Source organism: Squalius cephalus (genome assembly GCF_949319135.1).
Source record: "Squalius cephalus genome assembly, chromosome: 21".
In the NCBI taxonomy this organism is placed as follows: domain Eukaryota; kingdom Metazoa; phylum Chordata; class Actinopteri; order Cypriniformes; family Leuciscidae; genus Squalius; species Squalius cephalus.
Genome location: NC_137142.1, coordinates 26,034,884 through 26,059,500, shown reverse-complemented (window position 1 = coordinate 26,059,500; position 24,617 = coordinate 26,034,884). Strand labels below are relative to the sequence as shown.

Sequence of the window (24,617 nt, the reverse complement as noted above, 5' to 3'; positions counted from 1 at the left end):
AGAACCGAAGCGCGCGGCCGTCAATGGCACTGAGTAGTGCACGTCACCTGTCTTGAACATGTAGCTAGAAACGCTAACACGGCTCGAAATTTAACTCAGATGACCAACACTCTGGTCGCATTTATGTTTTCGTTGAGCCGAAGTGAAACTGCATGTCAAAGATGTTCGTTATAGCTCGCAATCCAAGCCAAGAGCCATTGAGGGCAGAACTGACCGTTTGAATTTAACCGCATTAGCTAGCCAGCTAGCTGGGTTTACCTTTAGCTGCTCTAGTCGAAACGAGCTAATATCACCAACGTTCAAAATATAGATGTTCAGCGAGTCGGTTCTCGATCATAAAGGCAAATTTGACGGCCGCCTGGAACGTGGCGTCTTCTGGAGAGGAAACTTCAATCGGAGAAACGTAAGTTACACCACATTTGTCAGACTAACTAGCAAGCTAGCGTTATCTACCGGGATGGACCTGTTTCGTAACGGCTGCACCAAGTCAGTGAGTCCGCACTGCTGCCTGCTTCAGGAATCCGACCTGTTAATGGCTGTGTCGCAAAACATAACGAGTTGCGTATCGTGTTTGGTATCGTAGGTTTTCGATTTGAACGTAAAAAGACGCCTATGATGTCCGAGATGCTGTGTACGTTGGTAGCTCAGTCGGTAGCACACAGTCCATTAATTCTTGCATTAAACACTCTTTCCAAAGACACCAACAGTGCTGGCATTAAATTACTCCTGGTTGTTTTTAACTTTATAAGATGTAAATAGGCTTTTTATATTATTCCTCCCCCTATCAGTGCACAAAACAAGGCCATGTTAGCTGGTTATCAGTGTCAGAAATCCTTGATGAAGGCCTTATTCTAAACATAGAATTAATGCATAACAATTTTTAAATTCATTGTTTTTTTTGCCATCAGGTTTTGAATTTTGATAGCATTTTTGTCACTGTTGGTCAGATTTATTCTTAAAACCCTGATTAATTTTTGACCCTGAGTGTGATTGAAATTAGCTGATGGAAAGTTCATGGCACAAATAATCAAAAGAAAAATGAATAAGACTATTCTAACAGTTTATTGCCATTGCACTGCTTGTTCTGTGGCAGTGGAAATCACTTGTTATAATGAAGAGTTGGTGTAAACTGTAACTTTATTCCAAATACATACAGTATACTGCATACTGTAAAGTGATATTATGTAGCTAATCTCAAAACTGCTTGATTGTTTATATTGTCGTCGTAAAATGTAAACTATACACTATCATCCTACTTTAATATGCCAAATGACTTAACATCATGATTTTCTGTTAAGTTGCTTTGAAACAACGTGAATTGTGAAAAATAGAGGTCGACCGATAGTGGATTTTACCGATAACGATAACTAGGTTGGACCGTACTGTAACCAACTAACAATTTTTAAAATGGATACTGAATGAAAACAAAATACTCCAAGTAAACTTTATTACAAAAAATAAAAAAGTGCTGGACCATGAAAATGTACTGTACTCATTAAATTAAATTAAATATATAAATATGAATTATGTTAATTATATGTTGATCATTCATGTTAGTTCATAGTGCATTAACTAGTGTTAACTTTTAAATTTAAAAGTGTTTTAATTGTTGAAATTAGTATTAGAAATTTGTAGAAATTAATGATCTAAAAATGAACAATACTTCTACAGCATTTATGAACCTTAATGTTACAGATGGAAAATTACCAGCTGGATATTTAATGCAAACAGATTGTAACAATTGTGACATGAAACATTTGGGTCGGACATTTTTGTATTTTTATCATTTTTACAAAGGTACTACTAATGCGCCCTCTTAGCCTTGACGCAAACACACTGCTGTTCTTTCTCTACTAATGCAGCATCTAGTCAACAAATGAATTACTTTTTAAAGGGGGGGTACAATGGTGTTTCATGTATTCAGAGTTGTTTACAGTGTTAAAGAGATAGATTCTCATGCTAAACATGGGCAAAGTTTAAAAAAAATATTTTGGACGAATAACGGAGAATTTCTATGCTGAAAATCTTACTTCCGGGTTGGTACAAGTTTCGGCTGGTTTTTTTTAGATCGTGGATCTAATGACGTAGATAAGAGTGGAACTCCTTATATGAGCATTTCTCTCGGAAAAGCTCGCCTGCGAGCACGTCGACTAGAGGAGAGCGAGACCGCGCACATCAACGCGCTTCAACAGGAAATCATCGGCAGCGCTGCATAGGATTTGTTCAAGAATGTCTCCAAAAAAGTGTGTATTTGGATGTGAGGGAAAGCTTACCGTGTTCAGTTTTCCAAAGAACCCAGTGTTACAGGAACAGTGGATGCAGTTTGTTTTTCCGGGGCAGCAACGGAGTGTAGGAAGTGCGGTTGTGTGTTCTGGTCGTTTCAGTGACGAATGTTTTATTAACAAGGCTCAGGTCGACGCTGGATTTGCAAATCGTTTGCTATTAAAACGTGGAGCGGTCCCAGTGATAAAAGACCCCATTCATGTAAGTACAACTGGATCAGATTTCTGTCTTTTGCTGGAAATCAAGAACTACCGCTTGACTCTATAGCTCCGCCTCCAGGACCTCGGCTTTTTCCGGAGAGAATCGGAAAGCTGTATTTTTCTTTTCTAAATATAATAAAACTAAACACTTTTTTGAGATATTAAGGATGCACTACTACTCTATAGGTACTCAAGATTAACATGAGATTAGGTGAAACTGTGCATGTTATGTACCCTTTAACGATATGAAAACAATGTAGTGTAGTGTACTGTATACATACCATTTCGTTGTCTGTTTTAAATCTACATCTGAAGTGTCCCACTCATGCAGCGCGCAGCCTCGCGTGTCAAAACAAACTCCACGAGGCATCAGTGATAGTTTTTATCACGCCTCTAGAGGCCGCTCGCATACTGTAAAATGACAGCAAAACCTTCTCAGTCACTCCAGCAACCCGGATTTTTTTGTGTGCCTGCATTCGGTTCCAGCAATCAGTTATCAGTGCTGATTAATTGGGAAAACCAATCAAGAGGCCTATACAAATAAAATTGACTTGTTCAGATTATGATTTTGTATTTTTTTTGTGTGTTCACTTTGCATTTCACAAGACTTTCATGTTTTAATTGTGGCAACGCAATGATTTCAGGTTAGGGCTGTGCGATTGATCATAATTGATTTTCGATTTTGATTTTGGCTTCCAACGAATATGAAAACAAGATAATCGAGTTAAAGCAATTATTGTGCCGCTGCCGCATTCCGTCGAGTGCACCGTCCTTTCCTTCACAGCGGTGGACTTTCATTCCTCCCTAAAAGCCCAAACTTACCCATATCAGCCAAATAAATGAATGTGGTAAAACCAGTCTACTGATGCTAAACTGCAGGACGTGTTTGATACTAAACAGTGTTATTAAAAGCACATTAAGCGTCAAGAGACGCTGTTTCCCTGGCAGCTTTCTGTGTGCGCGCTCCGAGTCGTAGCCGAATGTAGATAAGCAAGTGGGCTTTGGATATGCCATTAAGCTTTAATAACTATTAATCTAGTATATGTGTACAGTCAGACTATGCAGTGTTATTTTACATTTGATATTACATTTTTTGTTGTAGGCTATTACTTATCTGAATATCACTGTTGGTACATCTTCCTGAAAAACTTAAAACACTGTTTATTTAATTTGTATTTTCGTTCTGTTGTATTTATTTGTCTGTTTTTGTAACTATTTGTTTCTTTCATTTCTTTCGTTATTATCATGTTGCTGACTGTTTTCTTGTCTGAAGTATCGATAATTGTGAAACTTCACTGATATTTAAAATGACTCATATTGTGAAATAAGACATTTGATCATATTTCCTACAATAATTGTTCAATAATCATGATTTCAATATTTACCAAAAATAATCGTGATTATGATTTTTGCCAATATCGTGCAGCCCTACTTTAGAATTAGCTCCAAACATAGTGCTTGAAAGTAACTCTAGGGCTTGTACTGCTTGACTGTAGTCAATCTATGATAATTTTGGTCTTTAGCTTTACTTTCATAAGTCGTAAAAATTTAAAGGTCCTGTTCTTCGTGATCCCATTTTTCAAACTTTAGTTAGTGTGTAATGTTGCTGTTAGAGCAATAAATAATATCTGTAAAATTATAAAGCTCAAAGTTCAATGCCAAGCGAGATATTTTATTTAACAGAAGTCCCCTTTCAAAGCCTACAGCGAACGGCCGGTTTGGACTACATCCCTCTACTTCCTGCAGTAATGACGTCACTAGAACAGTTTTTTGACTAACCTCCGTCCACAGGAATACACAAAAAAGGGGGCGTGGTCTTGTTGCGCTCCCACGGAGAAGAGGAAGAGTAATGGGCCTTTCACACAGGACACGGTATGCGCGGCGCTTGCCGCTGGGTTCAGCGTTGCCCTTCAGATACAATGCGATTTTATATACTTTAATATCTAAATCAAAACAAGAATCATTAAGTCACCTCTTTTTTAGAATAAAACATTTATTCAGACATTAAACCTGACACTAAAAAACTAATTATATATATCTACACAGGTCTAGCCGTTCATCCATTTTGATTTCCGTGCTTGTTTGGATCCCCCGATTCTATTGGCCGCGCTGGTAATCGTCACAGAGCGCAGCGGCAAAAGTTGAACTATTTTGAACTTTGACCGCGGCGTGCACGTGAGCACGCCAATGATGCGCACCACTGCGCTTGCGCTTTGGTCGACGCAGCAACGAAACGTCCTTGCGCGGCGCAAGCCATTGAAATGAATGGGTTTTATAGCGCAGCGCCGCGCATACCGCGTCCTGTGTGAAAGGCCCATTACGTTTGTAGAGTGTGTTTGTTGCCATGTCGTCGAGACGCTGTTATTTTCATCCATAATTTAATGTGCAGTCACGTAACATTCAACTTTTAATGTAATGCATGGCAACGATTTCTTTTACACAACATGGCAGCTTTTAAGGCTATATTCATGGTGAAAATAAAGTGTATTTATATAAAGTTGTTTGGATGAAAACAATTTCAAAAGAACTATACACAACAAAAAATTATTTATAAAAAAAATATTTAATTATTTAATTAGGAGGTGTTACAGTACTTTTTGTATTTCTTTGCAGCAGATGTTTTCAACTTCCGTTGGCATTTTGTCACAGTTACCAGATGTACACCTATAAAACATATATTACTAATCAAAACTCGTGCTCACGTGTAACTAAGGTAGGAATAAACAATGCACTTATTTTAAAAATTCAACAACACCATCGTTAATTCGACAGACGGACAAAACCATATACCACAAGCTTTCATAACAGTTTGTAACATTTAACATTACAATTTAACCAATTCAAGGTAACAGCCAAACGTAAAAGTATGACAACTACTAAATAAACAGCTTACCATTGTGAAACATCCTGCAAAAGTCGTGCTTGAACAGGTTCTATGTTCTCCGGGTCTGATTCCGGCTTAAATTGAAGGTAATATTAAAGACATGTTTACAATAACACTGAGCGCATGCATCTCCGCGTTATGGTAAGAGACGTGACCTTTCCGGGCAACGTGCTCTAAGCTGCTGTCGAATCACAACACAGGAACCGCTGGCACAATCAGAACTCGTTACGTATTTCTGAAGGTGGGACATAGAACAAGGAACTTCATCAGCCCGTTTTTATGACAGTGAAAACAGTGGTATACAGATAAGTAAATTGTGTGAAAACGCGAAACATGAACACATGTTATATTGCACACTGTAACAATCAAAGCTTCAAAAACACAGGAAAAACGGGACCTTTAACTGTTTGCTTTCTTTCTCTAGACTTTACACAGTAAGAGCATTCTTATGCATATGGTTTGAATGGTTTCTCTCTATTTCTTCCTATTGGTCATTGATATCACTGAAATAAAGGAAATTCTGTTAGATTACCAAAGATTTGACTGCATTTTAAAAGAGCTGTCAGGTGAATTTCAGTAAGATACTCCTGCGCTTTGACTTATCCAGAGATTTATTTTTTAACATCAGTGACAGTCTGATGATAAAGTTTTTTGTCCTTTTGAAAGTTAACAGAACTTCTATCAGTAATGGCATCAGAGGACCACTGGACTAGTCTCTTGGACGTAAAAATGCGTCACCTTTGCCAATTTTCACAGCATAAATGAAAGCTGATATAAATTTATCTGGCGGCAACAAAAGTTGCTTAATATTGCAAGGTAATTATTGTTTCGAATATTGATCTTTCTTTACCATTTTATGTGATTGTCTTCCCAACAGTTAAGTCAATATACAGGCTGCATCTGGTAAAACAAATCTAACATTATAGTTTGATTGCAGAGATGAGGATTTCCCAAATTAGTTGAAAAGTGGGGTTTTCCTGAACCGTGGATGCATAATTTATATAGTTTATTTGGCATCTAGAATGTTCAAGATATGTGCAACACCTGATTAATATCTTAATAATTGCACAATACTGTCAAGCTTCTGGTCAGAGCTGATGGTCAGTCATCAAGAATTCCCAGCCTCAAAATAGAAACTTGCAGAATCCATTTCTGGTAGGATTTTTAAATCATTGTTTCACTTAATTTCATCCTTATCTAGGTTTGAGAAAAATATATAAGTGAAGTGAATTAGAATTAAAATTCTTATGAATTTAGCCAGTAGTCTTTTAATGTAATTGACCTTTCGCAAAGACCCGCCCCCTTTAGTTACTGTTGCTATGTCCGACAAGTCACGCCACACCATGTTCTCACACAGTGAAAAATACATCGTGGAGCAAAGAGGACACTGACAACGCGCTGACAGACAGGACAGACCAGGTTACTTTTGATATGTAACAAAGTCTCACCTTTCAAATTTGGTCATTTTTAAAAAGAAATTGAAACAATAAATACTGTTTTGTTGCTCTTTAATGTGTCGTGACAGATCGCTGTAGAGCCTCAGTTAAAGCTGCTCGTGAACCGATCATTTCTTCCTTCTAGTTAATTTATAGCATCAAATAATCATGAATGAACATCAGAAGGAATGTTGTTTTAACCGTGGAAAGACGTCAGTACACTCCGTTATTCAAGTTCAAGTTCAAATCCTCCAATGTTCAAATCCTCCAACATTTTGAAAGGATTTGATTTTAAGTTCAAATCCTCCAACGTTAATCTACTAACTCTCCTGACTGCTTTGTCGGACAAAAATTGTGGATTCGGTGGATGGAAGGTTATGATTGGTCAGATCATCTGTCAATCAAACTCCCTGAGAAAGGTCAATTGCAAAGTAGAATAAAACTTCCACTGATGAGCACCGCTCCATTTTTGTCAAAGTAAAATTCCTTTCATGTTTACTTTGTTAATTTCAAGTATTAAAATTTGTTAAGTATTTAAAATTTTTGCCTGCTGTGTACTGATGATGGTTTAATCAAAAGGCTTTTAAGATAGGTCTTTTTATTCAACGTTATTTTATAGGCTACGCTGCTTGCCACCTATGTATCAAGCAAAGGTCTTCTGCCCCATTCCCTAATGGCACCTTACACAGACATTGGCATGGGCGCAGATGATGCAAGGACCTAAAATAACTCTGAAAGTTTATGGAGTGCTTGGCCACTGATAATAGGCATGGTTTGTGAGAGGTTTGTTGGTTGATGGTAGGCTTGCCTTGGTTTGGTTTCTAATGGGTATGATCATCACTGCTGCTAAAATGTCATTCCTTAAGATTAGGCCTACCTGTTAAAATTGGATAAATTATGTAGCTGAAAATGAACATTCCATAATCTGTTTGATATTTGTCTTCATTTCCTCAGGGACATGAATGGGTAACTAAGGCAACTGGGATATGTATTCCCCAGTGCTGAAGCCATGCCTCCAGAATGAGATGCATTGCAATGTAGACTAATACTATATCTATGTCTATATGATTTAGTTCAGAAACATACTTGTATGTGAATGCCGATATGAACACTTCCAACACATTGCCAATGTACAGTCAAATTGACCGTTCGCAAAGACCCGCCCCCTTTAGTTACTGTTGGTATGTCCGACAAGCCACGCCGCTCTCACGCCACACCATGTTCTCACGCAATGAAAAATACATCGCAGAGCAAAGAGGACACTGACACTTTTGATATGAAACAAAGTCTCAACTTTCAAATGTGATAATTTTTTTAAAGAAATTTTAATAAATACCGTTTTGTGGCTCTTTAATGTGTCTGACAGATCACTGTAGAGCCTCAGTTAAAGCTGCTCGTGACGTGAACCCATCATCTTTTCCTTCTAGTTAATTTATAGCATCAAATAAACATGAATGAACATCAGAAGGAATGTTGCTTCAACCGTGGAAAGACGTCAGTACAATTCGTTTTTTAAGTTCAAATCCACCGACGTTAATCTACTAACTCGACTGCTTTGTCGGACAAAAATGGTGGATTCGGCGGATGGCAGATTATGATTGGTCAGATCGCCTGTCAGTCAAACTCCCTGTGAAGGGTCAATTGAAGATCCTAGAAATTTCTACATTAATGTATTTCCATGGAGTTTCGAACCTTAACCTTAGATATGGCATTTGAGCTTGATAGTGTTCATTTTTAGGCGATTAGAACAACAGATATAATATCACTAAGCTTTAATTGTAGTTTACCTTGGATAAAATGGGCTGTGTTGATGTACCATTGTTTGCTTGATCTACAGTAATCTTCATCCTTTTTGAAAGCCGTTGCACAGGAGCTAATCAAGTACTGCATGCATTTCATGAGTGGATTAACAAATTGAGTTAGCTTGTTAACCCCACTGTCTTGAATCCCTCGGAACCTTTAGGAGACATACTGATGTTTGCAAACTCTTTGATTAATGATAGGAAGATAATACTATTAAATATTATTAAAAGTCACGTTGCACTCCTTAGATCCATATCTAACATGACCTTGTACCAAAAAGCCACATTGATTTACATTTTGCCTTTTGATTCTGATAGTTTGAAGCATTATAAGTGAACCTTAAAGAACATACTAATATAATAAAAAAGTTATAATTATATAGTTATAATTATTGTTATAGTTATACTTATTGTCCTTGGTGTGAACGGCCCTTTAGCCTGATTGTTTCGGGAAGTCTTTAAAGCCTTAAATCCTTTAAAGTTTTGATAATGTTTTTTTAAATCGGGACCTCAGTCCAAATGTCATTTGTAAAAAAATGAATAAAAAGATGATTTTCAAAAAGCCAAAAATAGTGCCGAGTCAAAGGAGCATCATTTTGACATTGGTTGTTGGCACTTGTCTTAAAATACATCTCAAAATACACCTTTGCTTGTCTGTGAATCAGCTGTAATGATGCAGCTGCTCTTGTATTGATGTAATAAGTTTGTTTGTCCTTAGGACTCCATAAACAAGGCAACACAAGGCCAGTGCAGCAGTTTACAACTCGCTGCCCGTTTAGGGGCTGTGACATTTGATACTCTGGCCTCTAAAGTTTCAAATTCAAGGAGCACATGGTGTGTGTGAAGAAGCCTAGCAATGGATATGTTCACGCATTATTGTAATTCTCTCAATGTTGTTCATTTCCAAACACTTCACTTTGCCAGCTGTTCCTAGATTCAGTTCAATTTATAAAATTCAATGCTAGTTTTGTTTGTCGGCTCTCTCGCTGTGCTTGCAATTCCAAGGGACTGGTCACAGGAAAGATGCACTGAAGTGCCCTGTTGAAGCTCTCTGTTACCATAGAAACCACTCTTAGCTGCCACTCCAGGCGCTGTAGGCATGGAAACGGAACATATGACAGTGGTCCAATGGTTACATCATTGCAGTGCCATAGATCTCAGGAGTGTGTTGAACTGCTCTCTTCACTTTATTGGAATGTGGAAATCTTGAATGAGCAACCTGTCATCTGGATGTGTAACTCTTGAATGCAGGCCAACGTTAGGTCAGGTAAGGATCTTTTTATGGTCATAGACTGACTCGCCATGTTAGCGAACCGAGCTGGTAATGTGGGATATTAATAGAATTCCTAGAGTCAGTCTAGGACTGTTGTCAGGCTTTAGATTCATTCCTGCTTGATAAGTGGTGGTTGTTATGAACATGTATTCTAGGTGACAGCCTGAACTGCCTGGTCAGTGCTGATGTTTTTTTTTTTTTTTTTTTTTCTAAATTCATTGGCCACAATGTCTTTTTCCTGTCTATAATGAAGATATAATGATTCATAATGATGAGGAGACGTGGGTGATGGTGGATGAAAGTCATTGTTGGGCACAGGTGGTCTGAAATCGAGAGTCGATGAGGACCAGGTTGTTTTTCCTTTTGTTGGGTCACAACATTGAAACCCTCTTCAAAGGTTTAGCCCACTTCCTGTCTACAGGATACGTTTTATTTGTTTGTTTTAGTGCTTTGGCACAGTGTGCTCTCTGGATCCGCACACATTCATAGGCAATGAGTTATTATCATCTGGGCTCTTTTGGTTTACTGTGATGCTAAACAGAGCACATGATCAAAGCATGGCTAATCTGGAGTCAAGGCACAGGTGCTGGAAGCTGTTTCCAATGAAACACTATCGTTTACACAAGTGACATACAAGACTTAAGTTTTTTTTTTAATTACTCTCATGTACTAATATATGGTTTAATCCATCTGAGGTGGTCCAATGGAGGTTGCTTGACTATTTTGTACTTTTTTTTTTTTTTTGAGTGATTACCTCTGTGAATTGGTATTGCAAATTCATGGTATTTATTATTTTACTTGTTTTAACCAAAGTGGCTTCTTTGTGTCATGGCCCACCCCACAACTAATGTTGGTTATACAGTAACACAGGGCTATGCGAAAATATCTCAGCTCAAGAAGGTTCTAGCTTTTTAGAACAAAAACTGATCTTTAGAGCACATTTCAAGGTACATGTACATACAGAAAAAGAAACACATTTCTTGCATACATTTTACACTCTTGTTTCTTATCATTTAAGGCCAAATGTAATGATCAAGATTGCTCAGGGGCTCACATTTAGGGTCACTTTACAATGGGAAATATTTGAGTCTTTTTAAGGGGGTACCCAGTGAAGTAAGCACACTTGCAGAACAATTCAGGTTTGAGACTTGTATTAATTTGAGAGTGTGAGCATTTCCCTTCATTTTGGGATAAATGTCCATATCCAATATTAGATATATTTTCACTCTTATGGTGAAGATGGTCCTAGCTTTGGCTGCTTTAGAGTAGCTTACCATTGTAAAAACTTTGAGAGGTTGAGCCTTAGCTGAGGGCTCAGGATCTTGGTGAAAGGATGGGGGTTTGTATGCAATCCTATCTGGGTTTATTTATAGTGCAGTAGGCGTGAGGTGTGGCCAGCTCAGACGCTCAGACATGCTGTTATGTGACATCATTGCATACTTGCAGCTTGCTGAGCAATAGCGGGGTATAGCAATAACCAGAATCCACTATGTGTGTCATCTAGATGCTTTTGCACTTTGATCATGCAATAATCCTCTTGATTGGATCAACAATAAAGATCACAGCAGCAGAACCATAGCGCATCTCACAGCAACATGTTCCGTGTTTCATTACTGAATGATTCAGTGTTTTGAATGAATCAGCTGAGTCAAAGATTCTATGACCCATTCATATACAATATGATATAGCCTACACGATATGTCGGCCACCATATCGGTATCGGCCGATATGTGTTCATTTTTAATGGAATCGTTATCGGCCCAATAAGAAAATTTTCCCAATATATTAAAGCCAATAAATAATGGATTATTTCCTTCAGCTGAGGCACTTCAGATGTGCACTGTTCGCCATGATGGTTTTAAACTGCTTGAAATATGATTGGAATCGCTTCAAAAAGGAAAATACAGTCAAGTGCATCATTTGCAGTGCAAGTCTGTCATAAAGGCTACATACAATTATAATGAGAACATTATAATTGTGTGCTTGGAACATGGCTTTCAATTGTGAGACTTTTGTTTTTGTAATTAAGCTCTCAAAAATGATAGAAAAATTTGGATTTAGAATTATCGGCCAATATATCGGTTATCGCTTTCAAATAGCCTATAAAGAATGATCGGTTATCATTATCGGACAAAATTTTCATATCGTTGCATTACTGGCTTGAATAATTTAATAAACTCCATAAACAATGTACTGCCCTTGCTTTGTCATTCCCAACTTAAATTGAACCAGGAGATTTTACCGTGTTACGTAAGGTTTAAATTAATGAAATGACTGACTGCTTATTCATAGAACAACATACATGTTGTTAAAGCTTTAACTATAAAAGGTTGTTTGCTCTGCTGGAAAAACAATACTTGCATGTTAGTTTGATTAGTTTGGACCTGGATTGCTTGTGCAGAACAGTGCAGTAGTTAGATTTTCACAGTGGAAGTTTCGAGTCCATTTTGAATGGACTTGGAATTGTTATACATTTGTGTACTCATGTAATGTTTGCTGGGAATTGAAGCTGTAACCTGTGGACAAAAAGAGCTGTCGTGTGACTGATCTGGCAGGGTGGCTGACCTCCTTTCACCGTTGGCTGACTGTTAGCTCTGGGTTCCAGAACACTGCTAGCACTGTTGAATTAAACCTGTGATACAGAGGTCACCGCGGCATGAGTAAATAGGGTCACTTTCATTCTACCCTGCACATAGATCCTTGAGTTTGTCTCGTCCTCACTGAATCTGACCAGTTTCTTAGCATGTTTGGTTTTGCATTGGTACATAGGTTCTGGATGGAGCTTCATTTAGATATTACTCTCACCACAGTAACCAAAAATATGATCAGATTTGTTTGTCCACGGTCTAGTGTGATTCATCTGGAAAGTTGAAATAGTCCAAACAGATGCATGTCACAGCTTGACTTGAGTCTTAAGAGGTAGTTCATCTGAGGAGAGCAAATCCTATTTTCCTGCTGGGAGAAGTTTAATCTCTACAGTCACTTCAGTGGCACGTATACTACTGATGTTATGAATGAATAAGGCGATCACAGAAGAAAGACAACAGTAGTAGGGACACAGTAAAAACATCCTAAATGCTTCACCTTTATACTGTTTGTTGATATTTAGACATTTAAAAAATTACAATTATCTCGATACTCACCTAAATGTTTGATCATGCAATGCATTTTTTTGCTTTTACAAAAGGGTAATTTTTTTTGTAATAGCTCACAAAGCAGTCTGATTTCAAACTTTGAATTGACAAAAAAGATGTCAACACTTAGTAATAAAATAAACAAATAAGCACAAATAAATACTTTAGAATAAACATACACAAGAAATAAACAGTGCTTTAAGTTTTTCAGGTAGGCCTGTAAGTAAAACCGTGTGTCCACCAAAGCGTTTTTTTCACGCGGCTTGCATATTTTTCCAATTATTTTCAATGGGACCACTGCTTTTTTTTAAAGCGCCAGGAGCGTAATGTGCGCTTTCTTTTCAACAGTCACCAAGAGTTGAAGAGTGTTCGACTTTGGGTAAAATGAATTTAAACCACTTTTTTGTAATGTAATTCAATACTGTGATAAAGCTGTGAATTTGATCATTTTTTTTACTGTATATGCATTTTTGTGTGCAGTCAGTGCGAACAACACAATAGAATATAGTTGACTACTTGTCAGTGTTATTTTGAGGCACCCAGTCTTTCTCTCTCATCACATACAGTTCAGTCAGCTAAATTGTGTCAAGCATAATGTATAGTCAGCTGGTCGTTATCACAGGGGTTTACTCTTTACTATTTTGTGATAATAAACAGCTTAATGTACATTATCCACCTTATTACACGTCTATTGAGCAAATAAATGCACACGAAATATTGTACAGTGTATAAAATTGGTCAAATATACAGTTTAACTCAATATACAAAAAATATTTGATCGCAGTTTGATTAATTAGCAACTTGATTCACCTCAGGAGTGAAGCAGCACTACAGAGCAGTGTAATATGTATTTTTCTGTGTACACTGCTATAGCAGTAATGCAGCCCTGCACAGGCAATTGGATTATCTGGGCTGCAGTTTTTTGATTTTCAGAAGCTACACCCACTCTGTGGCTTCAGGGCCAAGAATCTCTACATGTTTATTTCACTCAGTTTGTTGTTAATAGAAATCCGTCTATTGAGCACTAAGACTAATCCTTCCACATTTGTGTTGTTCACTCTGCAGTGGGTGTTTTTGGACTGTATGTGCTAGGTTTTTTCCCCCTGTGTGGTGTGGCGCTACAGTGTTGATGCAGTATGAGGGGATGCTTAATATTAGCTAATGCATTTAAGCTGCAGAGATCATATGTTTCTTAGGGGTGCACGATTCAGAAAATGTCACGATTCGATTCGATATCGATTTTTAGGCTCAAGATTCGATTCAAAATCGATTTTCGATTCAAAAACGATTCTCGATTCAAAAAAACGATTCACAGTATGTAAATGTTAGGGGTGGGAATCTTTAGTCACCTCACGATCCGATCCAATTCCAGAATGATTCTTTATCTACTCCTCCCCCCTCCCCTCCCTATTAATTCATTAGTTTACATAGGTAATTAAGAACTTTTTTTTTTTAAATTACAAAAAAAATGAAAACAGTTAAAAATGAAAACAGTAGCCTATGTTAAGAATTTTAAACTAATATAACTTCAAAACATACAAGTAAGTAGCAAATAATAAAGAGGAGCATAGAAACATAACAAACAAACAAATAGTGTTTTCAGTAGCCTATTTAAGATTATCTGAACATTTTCCATTCAAGAACTGTGAGTGATTTTTCTTCATCTTTACTGTTGTTTTTTACTATGACATCATAGACTGCGGGAGATCTATTAAGCTGCATTCACGCTTGGATCTCTTTTGAAATATAAGAAGTAAAGTGGTTTGTCCTGTCCGTTTAATCCCTTAAGACATAACTGGCTGTGTTTACGTTAATTTTGCACAAGTATATTAAATCACTTACACGGAGTCGCACAGCCGCATGCGCGAGCAATCTACACAAACAAAGCGTGCGTCAGCATTTGAAATTGAAAGCAGCCTTCTGTTAGTGAGGTTCATATTTTAAATATACAAGTCCACTGCATTCCAAACCACATAAATGATGACTTCGTAGAGCATTTGTAAGGAAAATACCGAAAGGCGAGACAGCATGCTTCAAGTGTAACGTAACATCAAAAAAGCGCGCGTCTCTCACAGCGCATCCTGTGCAATGAAGCCTGTGAATGTCCTAGTAATTCGCTTCAACCTTTCCAAACTTATGAAAGATTATTTTACGGAAAGTTTGAGTGGTGTATGTATGTGTGTGAGGAATTGGAAGAAAGCAGATTACGGGTGTTTCTAAAGCAAACTCAGCGTCATCGCATATCTGGTTAAAAACTAAGCTCAGAATCCAGAATCGTTGGAGAGAGAATCGCGATGCATCGATGGATCGATTTTTTCTCCCACCCCTAATGTTTCTTTTGTGCTGCACTTTCCATGTCTTTTTTGTACTGTCTTCATTGTCTTTTGTCTACCTACTCAATGATTGTTTTTCTGTCTCTGCAGACGGTGGCCTAAGCCATGGGGGCGTTCTTGGACAAGCCCAAAACAGAGAAGCATAATGCTCATGGAGAGGGAAACGGCCTGCGTTTCGGCCTCAGCAGCATGCAGGGATGGAGGGTGGAGATGGAGGATGCCCACACCGCAGCCGTAGGCCTGCCGCACGGTCTGGACGACTGGTCCTTCTTTGCGGTCTACGACGGTCACGCCGGCTCACGTGTTGCTAACTACTGCTCTAAACACCTGTTGGAACATATTGTCGCCACAGGGTCGGCAGATGAACTGCGGAAGGCGGGCGCTCAGGCGCCTGAAACGCCAGCCATAGAGGCGGTCAAAAGGGGTATCCGCACCGGCTTCCTGAGGATCGACGAGCACATGCGTAGTTTCACAGACCTGCGGAACGGCATGGACCGCAGCGGCTCCACTGCGGTGGGTGTGCTGCTCTCTCCGGAACATCTGTATTTCATTAACTGCGGAGACTCACGGGCCCTTCTCTGCCGCAACGCGCACGTCGGCTTCTCCACGCTGGACCATAAGCCCTGCGACCCACGGGAGAAGGAGCGTATACAGAACGCAGGTGGCTCTGTGATGATCCAGAGGGTTAACGGATCGCTGGCTGTATCCCGAGCACTGGGCGACTATGACTACAAGTGTGTGGAGGGCAAGGGTCCCACAGAGCAGCTTGTGTCTCCAGAGCCAGAAGTATTCGAGATTGCTCGTTCAGATGCGGAGGATGAATTTGTGGTGCTGGCGTGTGACGGTATCTGGGATGTGATGACCAACGAGGAGCTTTGTGCCTTTGTGCGATCAAGGCTGGAGGTGACGGACGACCTGGAGAGAGTGTGCAACGAAGTTGTGGATACTTGTCTACACAAGGTACAGTTCCTTACTCGCTCTTGTGTGACAGCTTCTTATGTCGCATGAATGTTTTGTTCTCAGTTGAGATTATTTTCTTTTTTCTTTCTTTTTCCTCCTCCAGGGAAGTCGAGATAATATGAGTGTTGTATTAGTCTGTTTGCCAAATGCACCCCAGGTGTCAGAGGAGGCGGTAAAGAGAGATGCTGAGGTGGACAAGTACCTTGAATCGCGTGTGGAAGGTGAGAAACGGAAGAGCTCAGTGGTTCGCCACACGATACCTATTTTGTCATATTCATGAACAAATAGTTCAAAAAGATTGAACCAGTCTAAAACTGGTTTGAAACACTGCCCTCTATAATTTACAGCATAACAGAATTTTTTTTTTCTTTCATTGTAAGCAAAATGGACATAACTGAAATATACCCAAATTAATCTAAATTGGAATTGAATCAAGAGTTTGTGTAACTGAATCTAATTGGTAACTCTATATTGAAATCTGTTCCTAAATAGTATACAGTGAAATTATCTTGCCAAGAGCAGTCAAATATCACTGAAGACAAGTGAAGTTAGTTTTGAGGAAAGGTCAAGCCTTTTTTGTTTTGCACATGCCACTTGCTTAGATATATTTTAAGTTTCCAAATATTTGAGGCCACTCTATATCAGTCCAGATTAATTAATTTGAGAATATATGCATTTTATTAAAGAGAAATAACCTTTTCCCTCACACTTTTTCTCTTGTGATCTAGAACATACTATCCTGTCTCCAGCCCCTTTCATATTCCTCTTTTTCTAGTTTAATATATCTTGATAGCCTGACTTCCATATCTTTTTACTTTTTTCTTTTCCACTGGCCTTTCCTTTCTGTATTGGACATTGATCATATTCTGGCAAGTGGTTGTTAGTTTTGTGGATTTTTGGGGTTATGTAAACTCTTGGCCTTGAGCTGTGAGCAAAGGTTGGGGTAACGTTGTTGTAATGTTTGGCTGGGTGCTGAGAGGGCCTGAGGGAGTCGTCGGCACTACTGCTCTGGTGAGGAATGTGCTGGCTGAACATCTAACTGGCAGCAGGCCCAGAGCAGCCCAACTGAGCCACAGGCTTTCCTTCTAGAGTCTCACTCTTGTCTCTCGTTGTCTCTGTTCTTTCTCTCATTGTCCCGGTTCTTTCTTTCGTTCTTTCTTTCTTTTTCTTTATCTCTCATTTCTCTATTTCACAAAACGATAACACTAGTGCTCTACATTGGTATCCATAATGCCATGCTCATTTCTCAGTACATATGTACAGTAGATCACAGATACATTAAGTTCTACTGCGTGTAATGTAAGGTTCCATTGAATGGAGCTGTCAAATGAATATTTAGGGAGCTTTAACCTGTGGTTTATCCTTTTCTGTTCTCTATCAGAGCTCATAGAGAAAGCAGGGGAGGAAGGTGTGCCTGAGCTGTTGATTATCATGAGCACCCTGTCCCAAGAAAGTATCCCTAATCTCCCACCGGGGGGCGGCCTTGCCAGCAAGTAAGTAAATATCACGGTCACAAACCACACTGAGGTTCACACCTGCACAAACAGGTTTACGGGACACAGGGTTACGCACTTAATGTTTAAGGGTCTGGAATGCTAACACGACATTTGCAGGTTCAATCTCAAGTAGGCTTGACTCATAATAAAGTTCGACTTTGAATCTTGCTGTATAACTTGTATACCTTGTTTTATTTTTCTAATACATTGTCTGCTTTTTGTTTTGTTTCGTTCAGGCAAAGTGTTATTGAAGCAGTGTACAACCGGTTGACCCCCCAAAGAGAAGAGGATGGTGTGAGTATGAATAGTCTTGCTTTTTAAAGGTCTAGAACCTCTCGGTGTGATGACAGCTGTACATTTAGTCCCTGGTTTACCAAAAAAAAGTTAGATGTGTAGAGATGGTACCTTCCCCTTGACCTTTGGATTCATCTCATCATGAGACGTTGCCTTGTTCTGCGCCTTGCTCACTGGACCCATTTACACCTGGTATTAACAACCTACAACTAAGAGTCACTCAGAGATCCTTTCTCTCCTCACAGTATTTACTCTTTCCATCCCATTCGCCTGCTCTCGATTTATTTACTGCAGAGAGAAAAAATCCTGTTCAAATCACAGCTGTAATGAGCTCATTCAAATGATCCTCTGGCCCAAAGCACAGTGGTTGAGATCACCACAAACACTCCTAATACATCCCATCAAGGAGATGAACTGAGATTTATCAGCCTGTAAGCATGACAAATCAGACATGATTAGTAACCTAACAAGTATATTATTTTAATAGCTTATAATAAGTTTGCTAATATGCCATTATTAACTCTTCAGCCAAGTCTCATGATGATGATGATGATGATGATGTCGCTACTCAACGTGTGATCTGGCGAAACTGCACTGGGGGTTGCATGTTGTAAAGCCTGTTGTCTTGTTGTTGTTTGTGTGTGTGTATGAGGCAAACACCTCAAGAGAATGTGTCTTAGTGTTTAAGTAGTGTGACACATTCTCAAGTATTGGTCTGGAGTGGACACTAGTTGGACAAAGCTGGAGTTTTGATCCAGGGGTTTTCCCTACTGGACATCCAAGAGATATCTGGTGTGTGTGATAGATGGTGTTCTCTACGCTCTCTCTTCTCTGGACTCTCTTCATCATTGTTGTCACAATACCACAATTTTCAGTAGTTGATACCAGCGCCAGTTAGATTTTAGGATTCTTGATACACTTTCAATACCACAGAAACAACCGATCTAATGAACACAATTATTTATTTAAAGTTTGTATATTAACAAATTAAATTAACAAATTTCAATGAAATCGACATTACCATTTAAAAGATTATTTGAAAAATTTTATTCAGCAAGGATGCATTAAATTGATCAAAAGTGACAGTATTACAAAAGATGTATGTTTCAAATTAACGCTGTTCATTTTACTTTGCGGTTTACCAAAGAGTCCAGAAATAATGATCAGTTCCCACAAAAAAATGTTAAGCAGCACAACTGTTTTCAACATTGATAATAATAAAAAATATTTCTTGAGCATCAAATCAGCATATTCGAATGATTTCTGAAGGATCATGTGACACTGAAGACTGGAGTAATGATGCTGAAAATTCAACTTTGCTATCACAGGAATACATTTTAAAATATATTCAAAATGATTGTAAATTGTAATATTTCACATTTATTATTCTTATTCTTATTATTTTTTTAATTTTTTTTCTATCGCATAATTGCACCCTTGAATATGTGACTTAAAAAAAAAAACATTAATTTTTTTTAAACGTAATTATTCAAGTTGACATTAAAAAGCTGATTATTATTAATAAACAATGTTCCTGTCAGTATTGTGTTTTGATTCTTTTTTTATACAGCAGCAGTACTGTTAGACAGCATTTACATAGGTTTTAAATTTTAGTATCAAGTTAACCTGGTACTTTTGACATCTCCTGGCATCATCAGCGAGTGATGTTTTGTTGGCTTGTTGCGAGGAGTAGACTAGATCCTTGTGTTTCTCTGTGATTGCCAATGACAGCTTTATAATCCATGCACCCCTCCTTTTGTAAATAAATTATTTTATAACATGTTTTTCACAGCCAGATAAACATTTAGAAATCATATTCTTGGTCAAATGCATGTAGTTTACACACACAAACATAAAGGTTGGTATTCATATCCAGAACACGCATAGTTTGAGATTCATTAAGAGGATAATACATATTAACAAAACTAATGATGTATGTGTTCACCCTTTAATTAATGCAGCCCACCTGTTTCATTTGGTAAGTTGATTACTAATTGATACTAATGATTTCTGCAGAAAGACCGACTGGAGTTTGTTTGACAACCTCACTCTACACCACATGTACTGATCTTATGAATGCATCGCTGGTTGAGGAGGGAATGTTCCATTCTTTTTTGTAATTGTTGGTTTGGTGTTATCTGTTAGTTTTTATGTAGTTTGCACTGAGACCAAACTGTCAAAGTAGTGCTGTATTACATATTAAACATTCAAGCAATGTAGATAATTCACTTCTTTGTGTTTTATATTACCAAGTTACTGTGTTCCTGTAAATGAATGCAGATGACTTGTTTAACTTGGATTTAACCCCTTACCTGTCACCCCCCTTTTTGAGAATGGACATTAAAATGCACTATTTAAGCTTAAATGGTTGTAATTCAAGAATGCTTTGGAGTATAGACCGTAAGGGAAAAAATAGCAGATTATTACTGAAGTGAAATCACTTCAAAAAATTAAAGTATGAAAAAGTTATGGAAGTTTACATTTACATTAAATCAAATATAATTTAATATTTTTCTTTTATATAAAATCTATATTTTACAAAATATGTTTTACAAAAAAATTACTATAAAATCAAAGCCATATATCTAACCAAGTTGTGTTCCAAATTTGAAGTTGATATCACAAAAATTGAAGTTCCATTGAGATTTTGTTTAGGCGTATTAACAAAAATAGCCACCGGGTGCCATTGAATTCCATTGAATTTAACTGTATGCATTCTACCATAACAAATTAATAAATTTCTGTCCAAATATCACTTCTGTCACAAAATATGGAACTTTGAGACTCAGACCTTTCTGACAATGTTTTGTCAAGATTAAAAAATATTTTGATCATAAATTATGAAACATGATGCCCAAAAGGGGAGGAGCCTGATAAAATAATTTAGAGTACCGTTTCTATGGTAACACAATGTCCAATTTCAAAACAGTTTTCACAGGATGAATTCTGAGATCATAAGCTTTCAAATGATACCTAATTTATGATAACTACTAAAATATGTGATGTAATAAAAAAGGCAATAAAAAAGATATTATATTTTAGAGGATAATATGTATATTATACTTTTTAGAGGATAATATTATTTTATATATTTTTTTTAGTGACAAATACTAGATTAAATGTTTTATTATGAACTTTTAGCATGAAAACCAAAGTTTCAATTATTAAAAGTGTGTGCGTTGACTTTTTGTGACAAACGCCAGAAACGCCTGTTATGATGTAGATTTTTTGAGGTGCACTCTTGTCATAAATTCATCTATTTCTGTTCCTGCATAAATTGTAACAAAAAACAGTGCTGAAATATCTATTAAGGAGTCTTAGACCTTTCCAACAATATATGATTAAATTAGGATTTAATTGTAATATAGTGAAGTAAATTTAGGTTGCCAGTATACGGGCAGGTGACAGTCAAGGGTTAATTTCAGGTCCTGTACATGTATGATCTGTGGCATGAAATGGCCTACCTAGGTGTGTTCTTGAGAAGTAATCATATTAGAGAACAGAAATAGTATTCACTAATCTGTAATTTGCCATTTTACAAGAGTCTGGATCAATTTTTCCACAGTCTTTCAGTTTTGCACATGCATCCTTTTCTCTGTGATGCAGATGTGTAACTTCGGCTTCTGAGAAGAGAAGGAAAAATCATCACAGTAGTGGAAGAAACAACCAATCAAAACTGCAGGATCTGATTATCCCAATATTTTGTATTTTCTGAATCGTGTCCATGCCGTGTACAACACAGTTAATTCTTTGATCTTGCAGTGTAGAAATGATTAAATCACAGGTGTTTCCATTCGTACAAATTATACAACATAGACATTAGACAAAGAGACAATTCTAGTTTCAAGGTTCGGTGATCACAGTAATGTTTAGCTGTAGGGGAATATGGGAGACTTTTGCTAACACTTGGCTTCCCTACAGGGTTTTTTTCATGGCTAAGAGGTTGCAGGTGATTTTGAAATTGGAAGATTGATTATGTGTAATGAACATTATTTCATTAAAGTAGTTTAAAGACTTGATAGACACATGCACATACTCAGTTAAGAACTTTACTGAGCATGTGCTGAATATTTGTTCATATAGGCTGATACATTTAGTGTATATTTGAGTAAAAATCATTTAAACACTTTTATATAATCATACTATAGGTCTAAGTTAGACTTTTGATCATTTTTCTCAGCTGTAAGCGTATGTATGTTAGGTAACTGTTCAGTAATGTTGAGGTGTACACTACTGTTCAAAAGTTTGGGGTCAGAAAGTTGTATTAATGTTTTGGAAAGAAGTCTCACCAAGGCTGCATTTATTTGATTAAAAATGCAGTAATGAAATCTTAAGATTTAAAATAAGTTTTTTATTTGAATATATATTTAAAGTGTAATTAATTCCAGTGATGGCATCATTACTCCAGTCTTCAGTGTCACATGATCCTTCAGAAATCATTCCAATATGCTGATTTGCTGAATAAGTGTTCATTTCTTTCAAACAAAACACTTTCTTACCCCAAACTTTTAAAGGGTAGTGTGCCGGTATATAATAATTGTATTATTGGGTTATAAGGGTTACAATTATCCCAATCATGTTACATTTGGTGGTTACACTCTTACTTCCTGTTTTAGATTTGGTATTATGATGTGGCCTTTCTCGTTACTTTTAGGAAATGTTTTTCATAGCAAAAGATGGCTGGTAGATTTGGTTGACTCCTGTGATTATGATAATGTTGATTTGATGCCTTTGCCAACTGATGGTTTTCTCTGTGTGGTCTCTCTCTGCAGAGCGGTGCTGACCTTGAGGACCCGTGGTAGTCGTCCCACCTGAGGGAAGAGCCCCTTTTCTACACAAGACATCAGTCGCGTTTCTTTCGTTCCAGTGAAATCAAGAGATTCAACGGACAGTCTTTCAAGAGTCACAACACAGTGGAAACACAGTACAACCAAAAGCATTACAAACACTTTTTTTCTAATACATGAGGGAAAGAATGGAGTTCCAGTTTTAAAAACAACTACAACAAAATACACATCATACAATAAAAAAACAGTTTTTCTCACTTTTTTTGTGGTGACTGTGGGTGTTAATTTTAAAACAGAGGATGTTTTGCGGGATGGACCCATGTACGTGCTATGGTGCCTTTTCCAGTCGGCTGCAAATTCGTGTGAGGATACAATTGATAAACTTGGCAGCCCCTGGTATGGGGTTATGGATCATCACTGGGTTTAATTGAGGATATATTTGACTGATGAATGTGTGTGGAACATGTTTTAAAGAATTGCTTCATTACTACATAACCTGCGTGGAAAGGATTGAAGCTTGTTGGCTTTTTGCACCTTCCCTCCCTCCCTCATGAGCGCTGACTGACCTTTAGGTAGAACCTCGGACTTGACTCTGCTTCGTTTGGCAGGTTATCATTTGATTGGTTGTAAAAAGCTTTTTAATCCTGCTGTTTCAGAGAATATAGAATATATAGAGAGAAATATATAAATTCATATATATTTTTTATTTTTCCCAAGTTTGACGTCTTTGTCGCTTATTGTGTGAAGCAATAGAGTAATGTTAATGGCGACTGATGAGTGTGCCACGTTGTGTGAAATAGACACACTGAGTTTGTTCATGTACTTGTTTAACCCAGGAATTGTGGGTGATGTTGGATAAAAGGGATTGTAACTGCCCACCAAAGCCACGCAGCTTTTCTCAGCTCTCCCTTTGTATTATATCTCAGTCTTTTCTCCTTATCATCCCTCACTTTCGAATGCAGATGTGAACTTACAGCAACCTGCCTTTTTTTCTTCTTTTTTTCCTTCAGAGTATATTGTAAAGTGGTGTTTTTTTTTTTTTTTTGGTTAGATGAACATGAAAAAATAGCTTTGTGATGAATTCACTGATTATTTTCTGATTCACCATACGAGTGTAATGTCGGTTTTGCTCAAATATGTTTTCAGCAGTCCATGGACAACAGTACTTATTGGCCTCAGAACTTGAAAGGTGATATTGAGCAGAACAATAAAGCTACAGGAAAAAGCAGTCTTGCTCCTTATGTTTAATCACAGTGAGAAAGGCCTAATGGCTAAGACAACACTTTGAGTCTTTTAACTTTGCATAACAGCAGTAGTTCCATGTTCCAAGAGACCAGCTTGTAAAGCAACCAACTGCAGGTTGCTTAGTTTTTGTGTGTGCTTTAGCGGTCGATAGCGCAATAATAGACTGGCATGGTAAGAAATTATTTTAAATAGTGGTGTTCTCAGTAAAAGTTGTCCATAAAACAAACAAAAATGGAAAATATGTATAGATGTTGTGATCTGTAATTGAGTTCTAATTGAACAAAGCTGAATATGCAGTGTTGATCAAGATAATACTAAGTGCCACAAACAAACCTGAGCATATTTCAAAGATTTGATGTATTTTAGTAAATCTAGTGTTCACTCATTGTATCAACTTTGCCAGGCGATCAAAAAAAAAAGTGTGTCGGAGCTTATAAAAATGTGTGTATATTGTGCATCAGATGTTCAGCGGGCAGACTGTGGTCGGTAT

General features: G+C 37.6%; 1 protein-coding gene across 2 annotated transcripts; it reads left to right on the top strand.

Moving 5' to 3' along the window:
* Positions 1–24,110, top strand: ppm1ba (protein phosphatase, Mg2+/Mn2+ dependent, 1Ba). 2 transcript variants are annotated; one of them, XM_079854989.1, is made up of 6 exons: positions 1–403; positions 15,436–16,305; positions 16,409–16,526; positions 17,687–17,798; positions 18,038–18,095; positions 22,868–24,110. In XM_079854989.1, exons 2-6 carry the CDS (start codon positions 15,451–15,453, stop codon positions 22,895–22,897), a joined length of 1,173 nt encoding a protein of 390 aa, XP_079711115.1. In that variant the 5' UTR covers positions 1–403; positions 15,436–15,450; the 3' UTR covers positions 22,898–24,110. The 2 variants fall into 2 exon arrangements, with proteins under 2 accessions (XP_079711115.1, XP_079711116.1); XM_079854990.1 differs by lacking the exon at positions 1–403 and adding an exon at positions 9,740–9,872.
* Positions 24,111–24,617: the final 507 nt, after the last annotated feature.

Coding starts and splice junctions, on each gene's coding strand:
- ppm1ba (XM_079854989.1), top strand. CDS start 15,451: ATGGGGGCGTTCTTGGACAAGCCCAAAACAGAGAAGCATAATGCTCAT. Junction 16,527..17,686: donor CCTTGAATCGCGTGTGGAAG/GTGAGAAACGGA, acceptor GTTCTCTATCAG/AGCTCATAGAGAAAGCAGGG. Junction 18,096..22,867: donor CCCAAAGAGAAGAGGATGGT/GTGAGTATGAAT, acceptor CTCTCTCTGCAG/AGCGGTGCTGACCTTGAGGA.